The 17,919-nt window shown below is 39.3% G+C and overlaps 1 protein-coding gene across 1 annotated transcript in view; it reads left to right on the plus strand.

Moving 5' to 3' along the window:
• The first annotated feature begins 310 nt into the window (after positions 1-310).
• The window catches only part of cdh5 (cadherin 5), a 28,288-nt gene continuing 10,679 nt past the window's right edge, over positions 311-17,919 (plus strand). Inside the window, exons 1-11 of the mRNA XM_034897852.1 lie at positions 311-897; positions 9,915-10,148; positions 10,501-10,780; positions 11,735-11,857; positions 12,037-12,204; positions 12,348-12,529; positions 14,882-14,983; positions 15,261-15,403; positions 15,491-15,624; positions 16,833-16,942; positions 17,723-17,825. Of these exons, the coding sequence (XP_034753743.1) occupies positions 9,915-10,148; positions 10,501-10,780; positions 11,735-11,857; positions 12,037-12,204; positions 12,348-12,529; positions 14,882-14,983; positions 15,261-15,403; positions 15,491-15,624; positions 16,833-16,942; positions 17,723-17,825 (1,579 nt within the window). The 5' untranslated portion in view covers positions 311-897. The remainder of the gene's footprint in view (positions 898-9,914; positions 10,149-10,500; positions 10,781-11,734; positions 11,858-12,036; positions 12,205-12,347; positions 12,530-14,881; positions 14,984-15,260; positions 15,404-15,490; positions 15,625-16,832; positions 16,943-17,722; positions 17,826-17,919) is intronic.

Genomic DNA, 17,919 nt, shown 5'->3' on the forward strand with positions numbered 1-17,919 from the left:
ACCTTATTCTCCCTCCCTTCTTTCTCTCTCACACACTCTCTCACTCCATCTGCTTCATGAACATGAGCCGGCAGCTTTCTGTGCCTCTGCGAGTGTCTTTGAGCTGTTTTGACATATGCGCTCCCTCTCTGCTTCTCTCTTTTTTCCCCTGTCTTTCCAACACTCCCATTCTTCTCCATACATCTCTCTCTCTCACTGTTTCCCCCTCCAGGACAGGAAAAGGAGCAGAAGCAGGGAGCACCAGCAAAGAAGACTGACCACAATAACAGGAAGAGGAAGTGGGCAGTGACCTGTATGAGAGGGGACTGTGGTCGGACAGCTGTGGTTCAACACTTTTGGCCGCTGGATGAGAAAACCACATCAGAGGCGGCAGTAGAAAAAAAAAAGAAAAGAGCGAGAGTGCTTCAAAACCTGTTGGAGTCCTGCGGAAAAACCTTGTGAACTCTGTTTTTTCCCCCTAAACTTGTTGGTCCAATAATGTTGGTCTTTGGAAATCCAACTCTGGAATTCTTTCTCATTTAAGAGGAATCCACCCATACTTCATCACAGACTTATCTTATCTGGTCCACAGTCCAGACAAGGATTTGTACAGAAATCTGGTGAAAATCCAGCAGAGAGAGAAATCCCTGCCTGTACAACAACACCTGCTGCTCTCTTTCAACATCAACAAAACCAGAAGACGGAGAGAAGAGAGCGAGGAAAAGACGTAGTGAAGGTGGTTTTACTCCTTGTTGAGAAAACGACCACCTACCAGACACTATTTTCTACAACAACCTGCCACATTATTAAAGTATAACCCCTCTTGAAGAAGAGAGCACCCTGAAGGATTTGAGCTTCATTTTGTATCAACGTAAAGGTCTGATCAACAGTTCTTGGCTTGGACCCTCAGTCTGTGTGGTAAGGCTTTTTTTATATCTCGGGTTGATAAAAACTGAAAAGGAAATAATGATTACACAGGTAATCATTATGGTGTGTGTTTGTGTGTGTGCACCTTAGATAACTTAGTACTGTTTGTGAGAAGGGGGCTAAACTAAAAACGATACAAATGAACAGAGATGCATCCAGAGCTTTACTAATCAACAAATGGAAGTGTGAATGACATTTCTTTCTGATTTTCTTTGGTTGCCCAAAAATGTAACCCAGATCCTTTGAAAAACGCTCCGGGCTACTTTCCCAGTCACTCGAGGGTGAAACGCTCAGGAATATTGGTCAAACTGTCAAAAAGAAGGTACCGAAATAACTTGATAGGATGGTTATTACCCTTTTAAAAGGACAGCTGTCGGCCACCATCACCGTTCACATATGCTATGCCTATGATCTCGGACAGCTTGGTGTGGATTTGAATGCTGTAATTGAGCGCTGTTTCCCCCCAGAGGCTGGACTCTCATACCTGAAGACAGACGGCTGGGACCATTAAGGCAATACAGGATGATCTGTGGAAAGAGCAGGATTTCTTTTTTCAAAGCAAACTAAATCACTTCAGCTATTAATTTCAAGGAGTTTTACTGTATAAAAACTTGGTTGGATATAAAGTATTAATCACACCATTTAATATTCCCAAAGCTGCAAAGCTCTTGTCAATTGTGGGACGTCGTTTGTCAGCTGTAGCTTTTCTTGCAGTACATCTTGTGTAATATATCATCCTTCAACGGTTAATGCCAAACAGTACTTGAAGGGACAAAATAACAGGGACTCTCTTTAAAAGCACTTATTTTTGTTGAGACGCTGGTTGAGAAGCTAATTCTGATGCTGTAGTTGGTTTAGTTGCGCTGGATTCCAATACAAGGTGAACGGTTTCTGTTATTTTGTCTACCCTGTATGTGTAAGAAAAGCTCCTCAGTAGTGATGTTTTTTCTTTGTGGATCTGGATCCATGGCCCAGAGGGACAGAGGTGATTTGATTTGGTTGTTAGGTCGAAAGCCGTTGATGCAACTAAACCCAGTGGTCTAATTCCTGGAGGGGGAACTATCAGTGAAAATCCTTTGGGTGCCATCTGGGAGACTTCACCCACCCACCCGTGCTCACAAACACACATACACACACACACACACACACAAACACACACACACAATTCATGATTAGAGCCATTCATTCAGATAAATGTCAGAGTGGTTGACAAGCTGTCCAGCTGTGGCGATGTTAGCTCAGCTGAAGTCGCTGATTACAACTGAAAGACCCAGTTACGGTTTTATTTTCTTTGACTGACCTGTATTCTGCTTGTACGTAATAAAACCACATTTTATCTTAAATCTTATTTTTAAGACTTTTTAATTTTAATTTTCAATAGGGACATGCAATCCAAAAAATGTCTGACATCAGATATTGTAGATAGCAGCACATTCAACAAGATAAAAATGCGTCAAAACAGGTTACAGTGATAGGAAAATGGAATTAAACACACTAACATGTATAGAGAAATTACAGTAATGTACTAAAAGGGTTGCCTGATTACTTCATAGCTCCAGCTCAGTTCACTTTGGAGAATGTGAGCCTTTCAAATGCGGCAAACTGTCCTGATTGCACAGATTTTAAAACTTTTTTACCACTTGTAGTTGTGATGTGATGGTTAAAGATGGAGGCTGTCACCAAGCAGACAATCAGCTTCAAATGTAACAAATTTTTAAGAACATGAATTATGTGTTATATATTGTTTAGGTTCAGTATGTGCAGTTTGGAGAGGAACATTTTAGTCCCTTGTGGTTGGGCTCCTTCAACATTTTCACTTCTAGGAGGTGCCATAGTTGGAAATTTCACCTTCAGCGGACACAGGGGCTGACATCTGAGCCAAAACCAATGTGGATAACACGCTAGGCCCTTAATTATTTTCAGATGATTGTTGGTCATTACTGTCAGTTTTAAAGCTGACCCACATCATTCATAACAAGCTTGCTGTAATAACATCTGATTTGTCTGATAGTGAAAGAAAATAGAATTAATTAGAAGGCGCTTTAACACCAATCAGAGCATGAATATACTCTGTGACATGACAGTGTCAGGGCACCGTGTGTGTGTGTGTGTATGTGTGTGTGTGTGTGTGTGTGTGCGCGTGTGTTTGTGTGTGTGGTGTGTTTCCTGGTGGGACTTACTGCCAGACAGATTGTTAGAGGCTGCTCTGTGATTAAACCTGTTTTAATCTCAAACACACTACAGTATTTAGCAATTGAAAATCACAGATTTGAGGCTGTGAAATCACTTCCTGTGCTACATACACACAAATAAACTCTTGATTTTATGGTGGCAGTAAGCCATACTGTGTCAACGACATAATTTTGATTCAGATTTCTACAGTATGGAACACAACTTTTAGACTGGAGCTCCTCTAGTGCTCATACATTCTGAAAACGCTTGAAAGAAATCACTTTCATGTTGAGCCTTACTACTGTAGCCGCAGGCCACAATACATCCAATTTGACCCCAGGATGGCTCTATAGAAAGGGTTCTTCAACTGGGGGGTATAAGCAAATGCCATGGCAGTCAGCCTGTTCCATTATGCAGCAGGCTCTTGTGTGCATAGTACAAATTTCCATGTAAGGATGGTTCTAGAAAAAAGGTAATGTGATCAAAGTCAACAGGTTCATCCTCTGGGGACCACGAGTAGCCTTAACAAACTTCATGGCAATCCAGTCATTGTACTCTATTCAATCAGTAGCGAGTGATTTGTTTCTCATTAACATTTTCAAGACACTTGGAACCCGTTTTCTACTTCAATTAAAGAAATGTCCATTTAAGTGTTGGTTTTTCTGTAAGTGGACTTAAAATTACAGATGCATCAATCAATTCATGCTTCTTGCACGGCTAGATGAGGCTTTACCCAAAATGCAGAATTTGATGTTTATTTAAACAAAGACAAAAAAACCAAGAGGATAGCAGGGAAAAAAACCATACAAACAAGTTTAAAAAGCACACAGGCCAGGAAGCCGGGAATGACCAGGCAATACCTGACACCTTAGAACAGCAACACATGCAGCACACAGAACAAAATGAACCCACAAGACGCACAGGAAACACAGAGACTAAATACGCATGGTAATGAGGAAACAAGGGACAGGCGGCACGGCTGGGGAAACAGGTGAAACACATTAGGGGCGGGCAGAACAATAAAAAAAGCGGGAAAACACAGGACAGGAAGTAAAACCAGATAATTCTTGGGGAAAAAAGGGACTTCAAAATAAAACAGGAAACAGAACACACAAAACATGACAAAGGCAGACAAGACTTGGGGGAAAAAAGGGGAAAAAGGGACTTCAAAATAAAACAGGAAACAGAATACACAAAAATATGACAATAAGGACCCCAATCTATAGTTTTGTCTACAAAACTCTTATCAACTTGTTGTTTTCTACATTTGATTTGTGCACAACAACAGACTGATTTAAGACAGAGGCAGCAAGTCTGCAGGCTCTTCTTGTACACTCAAACACTCGCTCTTATTATTTTGGAGTCGGCTATTGCCACTGGTCGGGGTTTGGATTAGGGAATGTCAGAAGATAATGTGACCCACTGGACAGAGGTGCCACCTATATTTGAATGTCGTATTTTTTAATCATTTAACAGAATAAAGAAAAACATTGGATATCTCACTTTCTGTAAAATTTGTATTGGAGCAGTAAAGAGAAAATCCTGTCTGTTAGCCAAGTTTATAGGTGCCACTCATCAGTGTCCAAGACACTCACAGATGAACAAAAGACACATACGTCCCTTGTCCCTGCTCACATAACATCATTGAGGACAGAGTTGAATTGTATTTCTTTGCATGAACTTCAACAACCCCTCAGCAACCCCCAGGATTATGAAGTCTTGTTGACTCGTTTCTATGCTTTAGCCTTTGGTTGAGTGAAACTAGGTCAGACCTGTCTACCAGTCACAAAACATCCCAGAGAATGACAACTGTATCTCTGCGTCTGTCTGTCTCTGCTCCTTCTTTCTGCTAGTCAATCTCACGAACACTCCCTTGCCTGTGGGCAATGTACAGATGTAATTAGAGATATTGCTGGCTGTTATTTATTCTTCATACCTCAGAAAGATACCTTTGATAAACGATGCCATAAATATCTTTGTATAATCCTGAAGTGAGATTTGCATGCATGGCACTCGCAGTTGAGGGGAAAATTACAAATGTGGTTATCATTATTTACAACTAACAGCATAAATAGATAATGACAGGAACAAATCACTGTATGAACAAAAATATAAACTTTATGTATGCTCATATTCCAGCCTGTATCAATCTACTGCTTTAGTAACAGCGAGGGATTTAAAAGTGAACTGGAGTTTTAATTGCGACTAAAAAGTTGCTAAATTGGTGTGTTTGTCCTCTACACCATCTTCTAAGGTGCTTAATCTGCTTTTAAGGTAACGGGTGAGGAAGGAAAAGAAAAAGGAGGTCTGATAGACAGGACACAGAAATTGATTGTGAAAAACAAGATGTAGGTTTTACCTTAAGAAATTCAACCGGAGAAAAGAGGAGACATTTAAGAGGAAGGAAATGATTGTAAGAATGGGCAAGAAAGAACAAGTGGAAGGAAGACAGAAGTGTGATACAGCAAGACGCAGAGACGCAGAGAAACTAACACCATGAATGAGAAGTGTGACACAGAAACCAAGTGAGACAGCAGACCCAAGAGAGTGAAAGACAGACATGCAGTCAACAGCAGCAGATGAATACCAGGAAGGGTGTGTCCACTCACTAATGATGACCCTCCATACAAGACCCTACAGCATTTCCCAGAAGGCATTGTGTTTATACTTCCTGTTGCTGATAAAAAGGGAAGGAGTAATACACCCCCCTCTGAAGACGGAAATGCAGTTTAAAAAAAATCCCTTTTTAGGAAAAATACCCCCAATGGATTTGTCATCACAGAAATAATTGTGTGTTTGTGTGTGTGTGTGTGTGTGTGTATATGTATATGTGTGTGTGATTATGTTGTCAATACAATCTCAAATTTTCAGTGTCCAGTGGCGTTATGTAAAATCAACACAGTTTAGTTGGGTTTTATCTAATTATAGTTTAAACATCCCATGGATTTATTCAACAACCGACAACAGGAACAGCAGTACAGCTAAAGACAAACAGACAGCAAAGCTCCCTCAATAATTCACTTTAAAGTTCTGATCAAATCAACAACTGATGCATAAATGAGTTTGATAAACCTCATCCTTTGTTATTCTTTTGGTTAACTCTTGCCACAACCTTTAAAGCAAGCAGTCTTAAATACACCTAAATGGGTGTCAATGTGGGTTAACCAATGCTTAAAAAATAAAATCATGTCTTTTGACACAAAATGTTTATGTTTGACGACATAAAAAGTTCTTCACGCTCATGTTTATTCAATTAAACAAGCTTCAGTTGTTATAGTAATAATAGTTGCTTAATTATCCACAGTTTTGCATTCTTACATTATTCAGTGTTTTGTTATACTGTAATTAACATACTCTGCTTGGTTGATTTTCCTTTCCCTGAGAGTCATTTCAGGATCCTTGTTCTCATGTTTGTGGAAGCTACGTGACAACATACATGTGCCGTGCATGGTGGGATTGCTTAGTTTGTCCAGAACATGTTGAGAGGAAGGATACGGGGTGACGCTATGTAAAAGCTAAGAGATAAGAGACTGCAGGACACACTCAGAAAACGTGCTTGGTCTATAGCCATGTCTCACTGTGAAGTGTGTGAGGATTAAGTGAAGAGTTTGATTAAAAATTAAATGTTAAATGTTTTTGAAAACATGTATGCACTGAACCAACCGAGCAAAACTTAAAGCAGCTTGAGAGCTAAATTGAACTTGATTGAACTTGAGCAAACTACACTAATCCAAAGCAACACAAACACAAGATATGTTCCTGAAAGATATTTTCCTTTGAGGATGTATTAGTGAAGATTAAAGAGTAAACTGAGCTTTCCGAGAATTTGATTTATCAGTTTTATTTATGTGAAATGTAATATTTTATTAATATAAGCTACAAAAGGAAAAAAACTGCTATTCATTGTCTTCCTCGTTTCTTATATTCTAATTTTCCTGTTGGTGTGATGGTTAAGACTTCATGTCATTTTTCCATTAATGGTGGTTGATTTAACTGACATGAGGCACAGGAACGGGACAGTTAGGTTTAGGAAAGGATTGTGGGTGGGGTTACAAAATGGGTTAGGGTCACTCTGAATACAATGTCATCTTACAGTGCAGCAGTAAAGGGTATTTTTGCTTCTCTATTGGACGCCACTAACCAAGCGACAGTATTTGACAAGTTGGTTAGACATAGACAAGTACCAAGATTGCCAGTGCACAGGGGACACACAGAGAATGGAAACAAAATCACTGGGCAGGCCCTTGCTCTCAGAGTCATGTCAAGCATATGAACACACACACACACACACACACACACACACACACACACACACACACACACACACACACACACACACACACACACACACACACACACACACACACACGCACACAGTCCTGTTTTTGAATAAACTCCTCAGATCTTCCTCAGATTTTCCCATCAAAAATGGTTAATTAGTCTTCACTTAAGACACCCAAGTCCCTTACGCCGCTACTGTTTTAATTAGTATTTTAGGTTCGAGCTGGTGTTTCTGAAGTGTTTTTATATGATAATAGAAAAGATAGATGGGATGGCAAGATGTAAGACGTGCATTTACATTCAAGGAGCAGAGCAAACTGATAAATGGGATCAATTTGTTGAGATAATTAGGTGTGTGGCAGAAGAAATTGCTTTAAAATATTGACACTCTAAATTGTTACTACTTATGAGATAGAATCAGTGCTTTTTAAGTTATTAAGCAAGAAGAAGTGTTAAGTGGACATGTTAATGGCATTAAAAGTCTAAATACTTTAGATTTAGTAGCTGCTTATTGGCACTACACATACATGACATTCAGTCCACATTAAATTGCATTAAAAGATGATGCACTTCTGTTTAATTAATTTAGTCCTTAAAGGAAACTAAACAAAGAAATACACAAGAGGAAAAACAAAACCCAAACAAAAGGATGTGAAATAAAGTCCAAAAAACACTGTTGAGTCTTTGTCTGAGCTGATTTGTGGGGAGCCGTGTGAAGAGGTCAGCAGAGGTCAGCAGAATGCGAGATTAGGCCATTAGAGGGAAAAGACTTTGTGCAGATATAATCCCCTCATCATAATCTCCCTCCATGCTGCTAATGGCTGGAAGACAATAAGATGCACTAATCTGTCTATTGGGATGGCACAGGGCTGCGCTGAGATATCTACTCGAGTGCAGAGCACATATAGACTAAAATGTTTTGAAGATTATTTCCCTGGCATTTCTGCTTTACTAGATAGAGCCTAGTGGTGGGAGGAAGGGACCATGGGGAGACAGAGAGGCTGACAGAGAGGTTGTGTTCGTAAGAAAGAATGAAAGGAACAGCTAAAGTTTACTAGACTGATGGTGTTTGTGTGCCCTATACATTTTTATTTAGATTAAATAGTGCTAAAAGGACTTGCAGGCAGGAACAAGTGATGCGAGTCAGTGAAACATCTTACTTGTTATCAGTCGTAAGCCATACATCAGATGAGCTGCCAGTTTGGTTTGGATTCTAAAGGTGATTCCACCAATTTTCACCTTTAATATCAGTTAGACTCAACTTGGTTTGAAACATTCAGTATTTTTTGCTTGTCATTGTTGGGTTCCAAGATTATGTGAACAAATACAGTTGAGTAAATTTCTGTTGTGACATTACTTTTATTTTGATGTTGGTCAGTCTAGATGGAAATATGTTAACAAGTTTGAGATGGATGGCCATGAAAGTATGTACGTACATACATTGTGTTCTCCAGAGGATGAAACCTAATGACTTTGGTGATCCTCTGACGTTTCCTTTAGCGCCAACAGCACGTGGAAATTTGTGATTTGGAGTGTTTGTCTCTGCAACAGTTGGATCGATTGAGATATATATATATATATATATATATATATATATATATATATATATATATATATATATATATATATATATATAGTTTGTGTAGACTTTGTGTAATGAAGTACCAGGAATGTGTTGTTGCTCATTCATTTTGGCCAACGCAGTGCAATCTGTAGCCAGACGACTTTGCATTACCCCATGGCAAACCAGATTAAAATTTTTTCGCGGAACTAATGTCTGATTTGTAACACACTCGTATTTGACTGAAAATTAATGTGCAAAACTGAGTCATCCTTCTCTTGTAATCCTAGTTTTGAATCAAGAACTAGTGTGATCAACAAAGCACACAGTGTGTTGTACTCCAACTCTTTCTTTCCCCTACAATTTGATGGATTTGTGCTGAATTAAAGGTGAAAAGAAAAACCCATCAAAAATTTAAAATGTCAAACTCCCTTTATGGAAAATGGTCTTTATAATGGGTGATAAAGACAGACATCCTAAGTGGTTTTAATATCAGCTCCGTCTGTCTGTCTGTCTCTTTCTTTTTCTGTCTCTCTCTCTCATGCTAGACCAGTAGGTCAGGACCTAAAATGGGTCACAAGCCTATGTTTAATAGATCCCCATATGACCACATTAGTGATAGTCCTCAACCCAGGTCCCATGATGAGAGGCTAAATGTTTCATTTGGGTCCCAAGCTGAAAAGGTTTAAGAGCCCTGGTCTTAAATGATAGCTAGACCTCGGGCTCAGCGACAAACTGTAAGGGGACAGCAAGTCCTTGGCCTTCAAACGGAGTCTCACCCTGGCACAGTAAAGGGGTCTGTCCACAGCTGATAAGTGGTTTAAATGCAATCTCCTCTCTCTTCATTTTTGCTCCTTCTCTCCTCTCACATTTCCTCTGCCTCCATATTCCTCTCCGCATCCTCACATCACTCCTATTCATTATTGTATGCCTCTCTATTCCCTCTTTTCCCCTCATCCCTCCCTCCTCTTGTCCCTATCCCTTTCTGTCCTAGATGATGGCTTGGCTCCAGCTGAGGACTATGGGGCTCGTGGCCATCATGGTCTTTTCCGTCTCTCTCGCTGAAGATCCCGGCCTACCAGTGGTGGAAGCAGAGCAGCAAAGCCCTGTTGAGATTGTAAAAAAGGAGTCCCATCCTGTCCTGTTCAGGCAGAAGAGAGAGTGGATCTGGAACTCTCTCTACGTGGTAGAGGAGCAACCAGCACCCATTGCCTACAAGATAGGACAGGTACCTCAGAATTAAAAACAAGAATCCTGGTCATGTTTCTGGTCTACTTCCTGTCTGGGCTAATCTCTACAGTTTAGGCTTTAAACGTTCAGTAATCTACTTGTCATGGTAAATGTGTATTTCTGTCACATCCATTCAGTTTTAATGCTGTAGAATACCAAGAATCTGGGGCATTTACTTGTTGCTAACCAGCACTTTGATGAATATCTGAGTGATTTTGCTAGAATACTCAGTTTATTTGAAGATAATTTGCTTGAAGGTTGTTGATTTTAGTACTAACTCCAGCTGGGGAAAAAACTGAATGGTGACAACTACAAGGCAGTCACTGTATCATTTATTTTTTCTTTCACAGCTTAAGTCAAGCCAGAAAGCACAGGTGAAGAACTTTAAAATAGAAGGTGAAGGAGCAAACACCATCTTCATTGTGGATCACAAAGGAGACCTGTTTGTCACCAGAACTCTGGACAGAGAAGAGAAGAACGCATACCATTTGACCGCCAGGATGTATGATGGGAACAACAACTTGATAGAGGATTCTGGAGAGTTTGTTGTCCAGGTGACGGATATCAATGACAACACCCCAGTTTTCCCCAAAACATATAATGGATCCATTATGGAAAGGTCCACCATAGGTGAGTAGAGTTACTGTGAAAAACGATCCTCAGCAGCTGATCGAATGTTAAAAAATGTATCACAGTTTTTATCTTTCAACGTGTGATAGAATAGGGAGATGAGAGTCACATGAGGTTTATTTGTGCTCTATATTAGGATTCTTTAAATCAGCTTTATGGGCACACAGCCCTGTCTCTTTCAAGGAAAATATATTTATTTTGTCCAGGATTACATTTGTTTTTGATGTATCACAAATACTAATGAAAGTCTGCATTCCTAGTCCGTGTAGGAAGGAGATCAGGGTGGATGGATGGGTCAAAAAAACATGGGACATTCATAAGGAGTTGGCTGTTTGTGTCCTATGTGAAAACAGAAGTCAACGTTGACTTAGTTTAACTAAAGTCACATACATACCTAATTAAGTTCCGTAAAAAATGATAACCAAATTGTTCTGTTACTTTAACCTCACCTTACAGCTTCACAACAAGCGCTTGTCACTGGTACAAGGATGTGTAAATTCCTTTCAAATGTAGCTGAAAATGCAGTTTACATCTATGGAAACGTAATTCTTTAGGAGACAGGGAACAACATCATTGTATTCCAACCAGTCCAATATGATGCAGACGATGTCCCTAGACCATAAATGAAGCAAGTTTTAGCAGGACAATATTTTCATTACAGCAAGTATGTATTTGACATTCACCATCTAGTGATAGTTTAGATTGAAAATAGACTGGACTGTGAAAGGTCTGGGGAAAATAATGAACCATAATGTCAACACCTGTCACAATCATTAGCTCAACCTTCTGTGCTAAAAGGCACATTGGTGACTTACATAACACAATCTTAGCACATAATCATAATGTATTAATCAGTTCAACAGCAATGATGCTCAATACAAGAACGTTTGGGTTGGATATTTTTGCAAAACAGCACAATGACTTGGTAATGATACATTTGTGTTCTTCATCTAGGAACTAAAGTGGTTGAGGTGAGAGCAACCGATGCTGATGACCCTACCACTGCTAACGGAGAGCTCAGGTACTCTTTGGTCCAAGATGTAGACCTGACAACATTTGAAATCGACAGCATCACAGGTAGGTCCGCTTCACTGATTTCCAATATGATTGTTTTCGTAAATCATTGTCTTTTTCTTCCTTAACAAGTCAATGAAGGGGAGGTGTAGATGTACAAGCTATTTTTACTTGAACATGAGTCAGAGCTGACCTCAACGATAACACCCTTTATGTCTCTCTCTCTTACCGTCTCTCTGCAGGTGTGATCAGCTGCAAGACAAACACTCTGGACCGGGAAACCAAGAGTCAGTATGTGGTGGTGGTTAAAGCTCAGGACATGAGAGGAATGGCCACTGGCAGCACATCCACCACCTCTGTCACCATCACCATCACCGACATCAATGACAACATGGCTTCTTTCACCCGAAGTAAAGAATATTTGAGAAGAGAAGATTCTAATCAGTTGCTCTTGTGAAAACTTTGTTCTTGCTTTTTTCAAATCATGGTCATTTATATGATCATATTTACTGTAACTGTTATATTCACAGCAATGTCTGTTTTCTGCCTGCAGAGACATATGAACTGCATGTTCCAGAGGATCGCAAGTTGAATGAGAAGATAGGCACTCTGGAGTTGGAGGACAGAGATCAGATTCAGAACAAAGAGCCAATCTTCAACATTCTAAATGGAAACAGCAATATTTTTTACATTGAACTCAGCCCGAACAAGGATGGAAACCTCATGCTCAAACAGGTGGGAGGCTCATGTAGCATGTGTAGCAAGTGGGGATGATATTATGTAAATAAGCTTCTATTCCTTGTTTTAGGTAAGTCAGGGGGATTTTTTGCAATGTTTGCCATCTGCAATTTGTGATTTAGTTTTTTATTTTCCATTTTGGTCTGAAATCATTTGATAGTATTTTGCAAAAGAAAAGAAAACACATTGCATGTGGTTGATCATTGGCATACATGAATCAACACACATTTGTATCTATAATTTCTATCTGGTTTGGTGTCTTCGGTTTTTTAATTAGTAGTTGGTCATGTTTGCAGTCACACTACTACCTCTTGAAGTTGCTTTGTGTGTGCTTTTGGCCAAACAGTTTTTACAAAACTTTGATTTGAAGTCTTCTAATAGTTACAGACTCAAATCAGTAATTATAGATTAGCATCATACAAAACATTGTACTCTATTTCAACTTTTTTTGCCGAGCTAGTCCACAACTTCTCTTCATACCCTGGGCATCTCCAAAGTACCTGGATGAGTTAAATGTCCCTTAAAAATAACATGTTGGTAGCTAATCTTTATGGTTAATTTGAAATTTAATGGAAGTGGTTTACAGTAAATGGTGTTTAATACTCACACATCAATGTCCCAGCCCAGAATAGCACACAAACAGATTTACATGCCTGCATCACAAACATTACAAACATTGGAGAATTGAGCATAAGGATCAAGGCCACAGTGCTATGACTTCGAATATGCACGTATTGACATTATTGGTTATGACTCCCTACAAACAGCCACCAATTACATACATCTTTTTTATAGTTTTGCACGATAATGCTGTATACCACAGACTTCAAACCCTAAAGTGCTGCCCTCTTTTTGGTTAGGAGAGCTATTTATGTGTGCAGGAATTCTTGCGGGTTTACTTTACTGGATTCTGCTGTTCAGATAAAGTATTAAGGACATCATAGAGCTGAAAATGTATTCTAATGAAATGAGCTCCGTTATAGCTTGTAACGACAATGGAATCGAATTGCACCAAGGTCTTCTCTCTGCTCAACTCGCCCCTCAGCTCTGTAGCCCTTCTCATCTTCCTCACAGAGCTGTGTTTACATGTACTTTATAAGCCAGCTATCGGCCACACTGCGGTTAAGGTCTTATTGTGTTAAGCTGTTTACACATGCCTTTGATATCCTGCTACTGAGTATCCCTGTTACCATGAATAATCTAGTTAACACAATATTCCTGCCTACCTGTGGTGTCCCATCCACAGATAAAACAGTCTGCCAGAAACAACATTTAACTGAACAGTAGGCTGCTGCTTATACAGGGGAAATAAATGATAAGCAGAAATGTGACAGTAGGCAGTGCATGCTGCTATATTTGTTGACATGAAAGTGTATTTGTGACACTATAGTTTGTGCAGACGATAAAAAAGTGAAAGGAATAAGGTATTTTCATGCACGTTAACATGTTTAACATGAAGGAAATAGATGCCACCTTACTGTGTTTCTTAAATCTGAAGTATGAGCATAACAAGGTTATTTCAGATGAGTTGTGACATGTAGAGCCTTTTTACACCTGGCATCGACAGTGTGAATGCACTGAGGATGAAGATAGGGGATGCATTTTAGAATGTAAAAAATAAAGTGCAAATGCACTTTATTGCGTCCTAAGTCTAAAAATAAGAGCATTACATGTGAGAAAATATACACCTGAGGATGAATCCAAATACGGAGCACCTTGACCTGCTTTTAAAGGTGCCCAGCCACAAGTATTTCATGAGTTTGTGGTAATGTCTGAAGTTCTGCCATGGACTCTGTTACATTTTTATGTGGAAAAATGCCTGTTACCTTGTTTCAAGCCATTCTAGTGTGGTAGCCTGCAGGAAGACTCCAGTTCTCATTAATATTCATAGAGCTAAGCTGCTTGACTCTGATTGACTAAAAGCCAGCCAATGAGAGCCTGGCTATCAGAATCCTTGAATCAGCGCAACTGAGAGAGCTCATGAATAGTAATGAGCTCAATAACCAGCTTTTGTAAGTGGCCTGATTTCTCTGCTTATTTATTTTCAGTGACTAGAGCTGACAGAGGAGGTAGCAGTTTATTTTCACATTCACAACATTACACATGTGGACCTAACATATTTCAACAAATGTGTATTGTGTGGCAGGGCACCTTTAAGTAAAAGAAAAGAGCAATTTAGGTTTTCTAGCTTTAGCATCATTGGGCGTTCATTTTTTTCACCACAGGAACAACATTTTTTGGCCAATCCTTGCCAATGTAAGGTTGATAAGAGCTCATAATAGGATGGCCTCAATATTAAATCAAATCCTCGTCTTATAAGTGCTTATTTCTTTACTCTCTCCCCAACAGGCTCTGGACTACGAGACAACGAACAGCTACACTTTCACTGTCCAGGTGCGAGAAAACCTGCGTTTTCCTGCTGACGTTAACAGTGCTGTCACCACAGCCAAGGTAAATATCAGACAGGCCATCTGTAGACTCTAAGCCGCCCTCCAGTTGATGTTATCACCCAGCCTCTCATTATTTTTCTGTTAAAAAAGGAGAGAAGGCAAAGTAGTAGTTCTCAGTTACAATCAGTGCCAGAATAACATATGAAGTGTGCATTGTTGAAAACATAAACAAAGAAGTTCCGTCCAGCAATTGTACTCCATTTAAATCTCTAACCAAGTATGCACAAATACAAGTCAATTATGTCTTTCAACTGTTCTAAATTAATATAAATTGATAGGTGAACATCAAGGTGCTGGATGTAGACGAGGCACCGGTCTTCTCCCAGCCCATCTACACTTTCACTGTGATTGAAGAACGTATTGTGAGCAACATAGGAACAGTCATAGCCAGAGATCCTGACAGAGCCAACAAGAGCATACGGTACGATGCTGTGCAAACCTCTACAAAGAACAAATTACAAATTCTGCATATTGGCTGATACAACCATCTCTTGCTCATTCTGTTTAGGTACTCCATCTTAGACAAGGACTGTCCTATTAGTATCAACCCGCTCACAGGTCAGCTGTCCACCCTAAGGATGCTAGACAGAGAGCTGGAGGCCACCCACATGTTTCAAGTAAAAGCACAGGAGGAGCCAAGTGGTACGTGTCTCACACACACAGACAAACACACACACACACACACACACACACACACACACACACACACACACACACACACACACACACACTTTTTGTTTAAAACAATAGAACATCAGATGAAGAAATAAAACCATGTGTTTTCTCTAACAACGGTAATGTTACACATTAACAGGGAATCTTAAAGATTCAACATATTGCCTCAACACCTGGTCGACCCACACGGGAAGGAGAGAGTAGGCAGGAAAATCACATCAGTGGGTCTCTTTGTTCACTTGCAGCTTGCAAACCAAACTATATATTTTTAGAACCAGCAATGAATGAAATACAGACATCTATTTTAGTGGCTTGTCACGATGTTTAAGAAACACAATGGTCCCCTGAGCTTGGCAAGGTCCTCGATATATAGTACATGTACTGTACTAAAGATAGTTTCAAAATCTCAGTACAATGGGCCCACATTTATCAAAAGACGAATATTTAAAACATCGGTGATGAAAAATAAGTGTAAAAGCTGCTTTAATGTGACAAAAAACAAAAACCTGCCAAACAAAAAGCTCACAAATAGAAATCCTTTTTCAGGCACTTGACCTTAATCAGTTCAATCAAAGGCAGAGATACACCACCATGATCAGTTTCATGGGTATCATTGTCAGATCTGCCTATTAATGTGAATGACAAACAAGCTGTGTGAAGTGAGCTGAGACAAAGAAGTCAAGTAAACAAAAATACTACAAAAAACTTTAAAGCGGAAAGTTTTGGAGACTTGTAATGTAGTTGGATTTTTATATATGTTTCACATGTGATCTTTTCTGTGGGATGTTTAAATAGTTTCAATAAAAAGAAGAAAAAAAAAAAGAAAATGGAGCGACCACCCCAAAAAAAACTAATGAAGGATTATTTCAACTGTAATAGTTTTTCTTGTTGACACATCTGTGTCCTACCAAGTTGATTTAATTTCCCTCCACGTTAAATGCGATTATATTACATCATAAGAGTCACATGAAAGGATTTTTTTTTATCCTCTTACATACGTTTGCTCTGAAGAATCCCTGCAGGCAGCCTACTGAAATGTCTATTTTCATTTCTATGTCATCACATTGTGAGATAGTTAAGACTAAGTTAGTGCTTCAAATGACAAAATAAGCCAATGCTACACACATCCATCATTACACTGCAGTTAATCACGTGCTGTTATCTGTTCTCTGTAGGTTTGGAGTCATTTGTGAAAGTTAACATCTTAGTTCAGGACATCAATGACAACAAGCCTGAACTGACTGTGGATGAGATCTTCGTATGTGAGAACGACCTCACTAATATGGTAAGAGAAAGACCATATTTACAGAAGGTTTTCACTTGATTTTGGATAATTCTACAAGAGTGATGTTCACAAAATATCTTCATCTACAGACATGTTAGTCACATAACAAAACTTTTTGGTTTAGTTTTAATACCTGACCTAATTAGTTTTAAGTGCCTCACTAACATTTGTAACACCATCTGTTGACCTCGGCAAAGAAAAGTCAGTATTCATCACTGTCTTATGAAAGAAATTCGTGCCAGGTCTACCTGCCATTCAAAGTACTGGCCTCCTCAGTTTGGTTTTTAGAGTCTTAAGATGCTGCAATGTGTTTCTCCTATTTTCACAGCATGAAAGATGCAGCTAGAGTAGGTGGAAGTTAAAGGTTGTGAACAGTACATAGAACTGCGTTAAATTTCACACATACTCCATATCTATTAATCTAGTGAACTGTTAATTTTGTGTAAAAGGTTCAAACCCAGTCTCAAAGTCTAACCCCCATCTATACCTAACCTAATGTTTTATAACTTGCCAATCTTAGTTACAGTTAGCAGTTAGCAGCATGATAAATTACCTCTAAATGTCATGTGCAATGTAATCTACACCCAATCTTTAAAAGATGGAGAAATGTAATGAGAATATATACAGTATGTCATCAGTATGTGCCTGAAACTGCGTTTAAGTTGTTGTGCTAATTTCCCAAAGGATATAAGGTACATGCTGCAGAAATGTAGACTGCATCGGGGATAAACAAAGTTTGTGTCCAGGATGGATTAATTGGATATTTTTGTCTTTCCTCAGGTAATTGGAACCTTGAGAGCCACAGATAAAGACGACCAGCCAGCTTCCTTCAGTTTCAGCCTAGCCAGTGAGAGCTCCAACTTCTCTATCAAAGACTATGGCAGTAAGTATTTGTTTGCACTGAGCATATATTTACCTTTATCTTCCTGCTTGTTGCTCTAAACGGTGCTCACCAGAAGCGCTGGCCCTGGCACTTG

The sequence above is a fragment of the Etheostoma cragini genome, chromosome 17 (genome assembly GCF_013103735.1).
Source record: "Etheostoma cragini isolate CJK2018 chromosome 17, CSU_Ecrag_1.0, whole genome shotgun sequence".
NCBI classification, from domain to species: Eukaryota; Metazoa; Chordata; class Actinopteri; order Perciformes; family Percidae; genus Etheostoma; species Etheostoma cragini.